This window comes from Phaethon lepturus, unplaced genomic scaffold (genome assembly GCF_000687285.1).
Source record: "Phaethon lepturus isolate BGI_N335 unplaced genomic scaffold, ASM68728v1 scaffold42335, whole genome shotgun sequence".
Lineage (NCBI taxonomy): Eukaryota > Metazoa > Chordata > Aves > Phaethontiformes > Phaethontidae > Phaethon > Phaethon lepturus.
The window spans coordinates 1-7679 of NW_010540593.1; the positions used below are offsets into that span (position 1 = coordinate 1).

The 7679-nt window shown below is 53.3% G+C and overlaps 1 protein-coding gene across 1 annotated transcript; it reads right to left on the reverse strand.

Moving 5' to 3' along the window:
- Positions 1 to 524: 524 nt before the first annotated feature.
- LOC104615726 (chromosome unknown open reading frame, human C20orf96) lies at positions 525 to 7104 on the reverse strand. The gene is made up of 8 exons (XM_010287478.1): positions 6970 to 7104; positions 6207 to 6365; positions 5669 to 5768; positions 5098 to 5255; positions 4869 to 4970; positions 3884 to 3967; positions 3479 to 3597; positions 525 to 648 (listed from the first exon to the last, which is right to left on the reverse strand). The coding sequence occupies exons 1-8, from the start codon at positions 7102 to 7104 to the stop codon at positions 525 to 527; spliced, it is 981 nt and encodes a 326-aa protein (XP_010285780.1).
- Positions 7105 to 7679: the final 575 nt, after the last annotated feature.

The following is a 7679-nucleotide window of genomic DNA, read 5'->3' on the forward strand; positions in this document are numbered from 1 at the left end:
AAGAGCGCCTGGAGGCTCGCTTGGTGCGGGCGAGAGCAGAAGCCAGTTTTATTTGAACCTGTTGGTTGGCACGGTGGCACTGCTGGCACTGGCACCAAACTGCCCGAGCACTGGCCCTGCGTGGGCACCGCTCTGACCTCATGCTGGGATACCAGTCTGGCTCGTGCTGGGATGTGCTGGCAGAGCCTCACCGCACCCAACCAGTTCCAGGACACCCCCCACGATCAGAGCACGAGCACAGTCACAGGGAGGCCCCTTTCGGCTTCAGCCCCTCCGGCATTACTGCGACGGCACGAAGGGGATGGGTCAGGCTGCAAGCACGGGAGGGCTGTGGTCACAGGGCTTGCCCCGTGCTCCGTCCAAGGGACTGCAGCCTGTGAGCGCGGCACAGCCCACGTGGGCCAGGAATGACTGCAACACCTTTACTGCACCATGTAACCACATCAGAGAGTCCCCAGGGCGGCTGAGCGGGGCTGGGATGGAGAAGTGCTGATAGCAAAGGAGGGGCTTTGCAGCTCGGCACCTCATCTGGGCCCGGCCGTGCCGTGCGCTGGGCGAGGGGCCTGCGAGTGGAGCCTGGCCGAGTGTCGGACGAGCGGCGTCTCCTTGGCGGGGACACTGAGGGCCACCTCTGTATCTGGTGTGCACCTGAGAGAGAGAGGAGAGTTAGGAGGGGCAAAGCAAAGAGCAGGAATAAGCCGCTGTGCCTCAGCTGGTTCGGTGCGAGGAGAAGCTCCCACGCGGCCATGGCTGGAGGTGGGTGACAGCTCAGATGCTCTGTGCAGCCAGTCAGGGCTCAGAGCCGCCCTGTCCCCAGCATGGCAGCCCCATCGTGTGTTAGCTGTGCCACCTTGTGCATGTCCCCAGGGTCTGGGACAGGTTCTCAGCGAGGAGGGGCTCGGACACATGTTCTGGGACAAAGCAAGCGGCTGGGGGAGCAGGGGCAAAATCCTTTTAAACCAGAGGAGGGTTGTTGTGTGCAGCCCCTGTTCAGCATGAGCCACAGCTCAGCCCAACCCCCAGCTCACCCCAGCACTATTTTGCTTTTTGGCTCATGCCTCGTGGGCTACCCCAGCCCCTAACGGCTCTGCCTACAAAAGCAATGAGCTCCCGCCTGAGCCCTGCTCCATGGCCCTTTCTGAGACCATGCTGGCAACTGACGCCCCTGCAAGGCAGGCTCGCTGCTCGGCGGCCTTCCCGGAGAGGCAGAGCCAGACGTAAGCCCTGGGGCTCCGAGCGGGAGAAGGAATGAAATGAGCCGCCACTGTCAATCCTGAAAGACAAACAGAAGTGGAGAAAGCTGGTCGGAGCAGCCAGGTACATCTGCTTTCTCGCAGAAAGAGGACAAGCACGGCGAGCTGGGCTTGCTCAGAGCTGCACTCATCCATCTCCATCGCAGTCCAGGACAAACTGTGCGTCCCGGGTGCCGCCAGCACAGCAGGGCTTGACGCGGCTGGTGAAATCCACCCCGGGCCCTTTGAAGCAAGAGGATTTTTAACAGGGGGAAACTGAAATGCAGATGGGAATGGATACACAGGCGGTTACAGCTCCTCTGGGCTCCACGTGCTGCCAGCAGCACACAGGGACCCAAAGGCAGGGCAGCAAGAGCCCTGCCCTCCTGTGCACCCTTACGCTTCCAGGCTGAGCGCAGCTCGTGTCTGATTTTGCTCTTTCAAGAAGTAAATTCAGTGTCTGGAACCAAAGAGTTATTTAGAAAAACGAAGGGCTGGTGAAGTCGTGTGAAAAGTTGCAGGGAGGTCAGTGGGAAAGGGCTGCGGGACGGCGGAGAGGGCTCTGGCATGGGCTCCCGCCTGTCAGGGCGGGTAAGCACCAAATGCCTGACTTGTGATGTTACAGAAACTTTCCACTTGGGCCTTTCTGCTATTTTTAACTCTTCTCCCAGCCACCCTCAGTAACCCCAGCCCCACCAGCTGTTGAGTATAATTAATTCCCCTTTTTTTTAATCATTTTTTTTAACTGGAAAAAAATTAAGTTGCACTAATCCATCATGCAGCCATTCGCCTCCCTCACGCTCTCCTGACATGTTCCAGGCTTTCCTCCTGCTTCGGCTCATGCCTCCGCAGCGCAGCAGCCATACCTGGCTTCCAGCTAAAACCCAGGCCCTGGAGCGGGGGACCCAGCCCCTCTTGTCACCAGCACCACTGCTGGTTTGCCGGGTAAGCCTCTGCTCATCCCAAGGAACGATATTTTCATGCAAAATAACCCCTGCGTGGGCAGGAGGTGCAGAGGAGGCGAGGGGCTGGCCTGCACCTGCAGCGGCAGGACGCGCTGGAAGGGAATGACTCCGTTAACAGACGTCCCTGTGCCAAGAACAATTTGTATAGGCAGTTGCTGTAAATAACGCGCGTATGCACGCTGCTCGGCACACAACTTACAGGTTTTGGGCTACAGCATACTTGAGATCTAAACACATTTGACGCATTTTTTTTCTCAGGTTTGTGCCCCTGGTCAGAGGACAGCACAGAAAGCCGAGGCACCTCAGTAGCTCTAAATCATTTGTGATTTTTGGGATTTGTCCCATCCCAGGCAGGACCCCGCAGCGTTACGCCTTCAGCCTGCTGTACTTATGGTGGAAAACAGCATGTCACAGCTGGCTGTTGGTGTGCTTCAGCCCACAGGCTTGGCCCATCTGCGTCTGTCCCTGGAGAGGAGAGCCCAGCGTTCCTTTGAGCGAGCTGGCAGGGCCTTCTCCACATCAACGCTAAGTCTGGATTTGCCTCACGCTTTGTAGTTCTTATATCCAGTATCAGCACAGTGCACGCTGGTAAGCAGGAGTGGGGATTACCCACAACCTCTGCTCGGGAAGTAATTAGCTGCCACAGAACTGGGGCAGGAAAAGAGCAGTGAGAAAGATAAGAAAGTTTTGCCTTTTTGCTGCCAGCCAAGGCTGCCGACACATATTTTACGTATTAGGGACATGGCTGCCCATCTTTATTCTCAGGGAGTGCTGGTGCCGTTTCACACAACCAGCAAGGCGGCTCTAGATGAGCAAGACCTGCCTTGGCAGGGATGCTCCTCGCGAGCGTGCCCGCGACCCTCACTTTTGTTTCCCAACTACAAGGCGAAACCAACAATAAGGTAAGTGTCAGTGTAGGCACACGGGCCTCGAAAAGCTCTGCTGGTCCTGACTGTCCCCAGCTGCGGCCGCTAATAATCTCCCCTTGCAGGATGGACAAAGGGAAGCCCAGAAGAGAGATGGGATGTGACCAAGCCTGACAGCACATCAGTATTAGAGCTGTGGTTAATTCCTAGCTGCTCTTAGGCAAGACCATGAGACCCTGCAGTCACCTTCCCAAGCAGAACCAACGTAACTGTGGGTTTATATCCGGGGCTGGGTGTAGGTTTAACAGTGATGTCTGTCGAAACGATGGGGTAAGGTTATTAGCGCTCGGTACCAAAGACTCGGCAGCCCAAGGCCCCAGAGAAAGGGCTGTGCATGCCCACTGACCAGACTTACTTTGGTCTGCGGAAGAGAACATCAGCAAAGATCAGCTCTCTTGGGTCTCTTGCATTCTGGCGGAGTGTCTGGATGCTTCTCTTCAGCTCACCGATCTCCTCTTCCAGGTCTTTAATAACCTGAATGAATTACAACACTAAGAGTTCTTTACTTTGCAATAGAAGCAGGAATTGAAGTTTTAGAGAGTTTGCAAACAGCAGAGCTAGAAAACATCCCTCATGCAAGTCAGGCCCTAACTGGCTTCCTGAAACACCTGCTTGTCTTCAGGATGCCCTAACAGCCCACTGACTCCAGTGGGAATGGAAGGCAACACACTCCACTATGGCAGACAAAATCCACATGAAGGGCATGGCTGAGGGCGGCTGGCTCTGCTGCACCGCACTGGTTCTTCCCCAGCTCGCTCACCTCCCTTTGCCTCAGAATTTCACGTTGCAGAACGTGATTGTTTATCACCATCTGCTTCAGGCCATCCTGGTGCAGCAACATGTCCTGGGTGGGTGAAGAGAAGAAAACCAGCTGAAGAAACTCCGCAGTAACCACCAGCATGCAACTCGGCCACTGCTGGGTGCCAATGCTGGCCGTGTCCAGATGTGTCACTCTTCAAGGAAGTAATTTCTGCTCGAATAAGGTTTGGGTTCTGGCTCTAGAGCGAGCCTGTCATGGAGATCATGTTGTGCTTATCATGGAAAAAGACTGAGGAACTCAAGAGATCCCGTTCAGTTTCCCAGGGAAAGCTTTATTAATATTGCTTGGGTAACTTCTATCTCCTGTGCTTACAAATTCCCCTGTAACAGGGCACAGCAGTTCTGCATCAGAGCAGGCTGTAAACGGAGTCAGTAATTAATATTTTCTTAGTGCTCTCAAGCTGCTAACCCAGGAAAAGTGCTAAGCACATCATGCGAGCAGGAATTGTGCAACAGGAGTTCATCCTATTTTGGGAAGAACGACAGCAGTCCCTGCTCTGTAGTGCTGCATGTGGTTTAATTTCCTCGTGAATTTATTACAAACATATGTGCGCCACCACAGCGGTGTCACAGCCAATTAGCGAAGCAGCTACCTAAATAATGTAATAGAACAGGGACCATAAAAGCAGGGTGAATGTTGGGTCACAGTGCACTCACCTCTACATGGCAAACTCTCCGGAGTGAGTCTGAGAATATTTCAATACACCAGACGACAGCAGCAAGTCAGAAGCACTTCTCATGTGCCCTCCCAGCCTGACAAACAGCTCCAGTACGGCATAAGGAGGGGAGCAGCAATGTTCTCTTACTCTTTGGGTGCTGGCTGCACCGTGCTATTGCTACTGGGCAATATGTGGCAGCCCCTGCCTTGTCTCCCAGCTCCCAGACAATGATCTCCCTTGCTGGCATGACACATGAACTCTACGAACCTCCACGACTTTCTGTAACAGCGCCTCTTGTTCCGCCTGTGCCTTCTCTTCCAGTTCTTCCAAGATGGCCTTCCCCATTTCTTCTGTCTTGTTTATCTCCTCCTGAGGACAGTGGGAAGCAGTGCACAGAAACAACAGGAGCATTAGGCAAGAGAACCATTGCGTTCCTTCCTCCCCTGCCCTCTCCTTCCTCCCTGGCAACACTGCAGGGAAGGAGAGGTCTCAGCACCTGCTGTTGCTCCTTCAGGTTCTGGATGCTGCGCTGCAAAAGGGCTATCTGGACAACTTGTTCTGGATACTGCCCGTCGATGTAGGTCCGCAGGATGCTGAGCTTGTCCTGGAGAACGTGTACCTTTGATGTGACTTCATCCAGCTGCTGCTGTAGCTCTGATTGAAAGTCAAAACAGAAAATCTCAACCCAGGGGTGCCAGAGCTTCGCTTCTTCACTAAAGAGCCTGTCCTGCGTTTACCTGAGCCCTTCTCTCTACAGAGATTACACACCCTGAGGGAAGCGGGAATGGCCACCCCATGACCAGGTCCTGCCCCAAAGGGATGGTGCAAACAGCCGCCAAGGAGGTGATTCTTCCCACCCCCGAGCACAGGCTGCTGGGATTCAGAGGGGTCTCCCCCTCCTGACCGGCTGGCAATAAGATCATCCCCACGGAGCTAATGGGATTCATTTTCAGAAACAGAATTGTTTGACATTTATAAGGTCAACACGGTGTCTTTAGCCTAGCAGACGGAAAGCAAAGGTAACACGGTTGGATAGGCTGCATTTCACAGCAATGTGAGCAACTCACGTCCCAGATTCGTTTCCATTGTTTTTTCCATTTCCTGGAGCTCTGCCCTTGCTGTATCCAGCTGGTTCTGGTTGAAGGTCTGCACCATTGCCTTCACCCTCTGCACAGGGAGAAATCCAGTCACTGCTTATTCCACAGAGCTCTGAAACATCCCCCTACACATCCCTGGTGTTCCTCAGGTGCCGTTGCTTGCGTTAGCAGCACAGAGGGATCCGTCGCTGTGGCTGGTGCCAGCTCATGCTCTGGGGAGCAGAGTGGTGCGTCAGGAGCCAAGGGCGTTACAGAGGGATAGATTTGGGCTGTTACAGGGGTGACTACCGTTGCTTGGGACAGTTACAGCCATGGTGCTCTTGTGGCTTTAAAACACACACAAAACAAGAGCACTTCGCAGGTTCTTTGGGCACCAGAGAGCTCCCCCCAGGGCTGGGGATGCTCCAGTCACACTCAGTGCAGTGGAAGGGGCTGGGCAGCGCCTGGCCCTTCTCCAGTACTAACAGGAGTAACGGGAAGTTCTGCTGAATTGGGTCTAAAGCCTCACCTGAAATACTTCATACTGCTGCAGCAAGACCCTTGCTTTCTTGGCAGTGGTGTCATCAGTGTGCTGGATGTCCTTAATCAGCCGGCAGTTGGCGTCTGCCAGGCGGGCACTGCGCTGCTTCAGCTCCTCGATGGCATTTTTCTTCAGATTGGTCAGATTCTATGGGAATTTGTGGATTAAAGTGTTGCAGACTCCACCAGTGCCACCTACCCCACGTTTCCCTGCCATTCCTGGGACATTCCAGTCGCATGGTAACAGCACCAACAAGGCTCTGGCCACCCCGGCACCACAAAACAAACCTCAGCCTCAGTGCGGAGGCACGCTGACTTCCCCCATACAGCACAACCCTGCTCCCATGTTCCTTACTGCCAGCGGCAGGATCACCGTCTCTTTTATAACCATCTTTCAGCTACTAGAAAAGCTGTGGTCATGTCCTCCACCTCAGCCTCCTCTTTGCTAGACTGAGAAAATCTGATACCAACAGTCTTTTCTAACAGGTCACATTTCTTAAATCTCATCCCTCCTACTGCTACAGTCTGGGCTCTCTCCTGGTTTCTCTTAATATTTCTTGATACACAATATCAAGGTTAGATTTCACCAGCATTAAGCAGAGCAGCATAATTACCCCCAGTGTATTAATAAATAAACACGTGCCATTTTGCTAGAGTGAGTCAGACCGCTAGAATTTCCTCCATAAAGGCAGCCAGGGTAACTGTATGGATTTGCTACCTACGTCCCAGCGCTGGGTATTTGTTGCACGTACTGTGGTAATTTTGATCTCTTCCAAGGTTTTAGCTAATTCAGCCTTCTTGAGCGCTAATTTCCTCTGAGTAAAACTTCTGTGTTGCTCTTGGGATGATGATGTCTCTGAAGGCAAGGGTGGTTTTTTATTCAGCATAAATGCAACTGGTAAAATAAAAAAAGAGGCCTGTGGTTATTTCACAGTCCAGTTTTAACGCTTTACGTCTACTCTCTCCTGTGATATGTCACTGAGGGAAACATAAAGAACAACTGAGAGACTGAATTCAAACCTTCTGCAGCCCCAGCAAAAGCCACTCGCAGTTACAGCCCAGCAGCCGAGCCTACAAAGCATTCCCTGGCCTTTTCTAGCTCTCCCCCTTTATTCTCAGCATTTCCCCTCAGGTAATTTTCTTTTTGTGGCTCTTGCTGAATGTATCCCAGCAGAAAGCACTGGGTTAATGCAAATGCAGCCCCAGTGGGCAGGGGCAGCAGGGCACTGTATAAGGGAATCTCCCCCAACCTGGCTTGTTCTTCTCTCCTTTCTTCTTCTTGTCCTCACTGGTGAGCAGTGGCAAAGTCAACCTGCGGGCTGGAGATTTCCTCTCCTCTGCTTCTGGCTTCTGCTGGTTGCTGTAATCCTAAACTCAGCATGACAGCAGCACAGAAAAGGTGGGGAGTCAAAGGCGGTTTGCGAGCAGAGACCTCCCTGACGTGACCCACCGTTCCGACTCC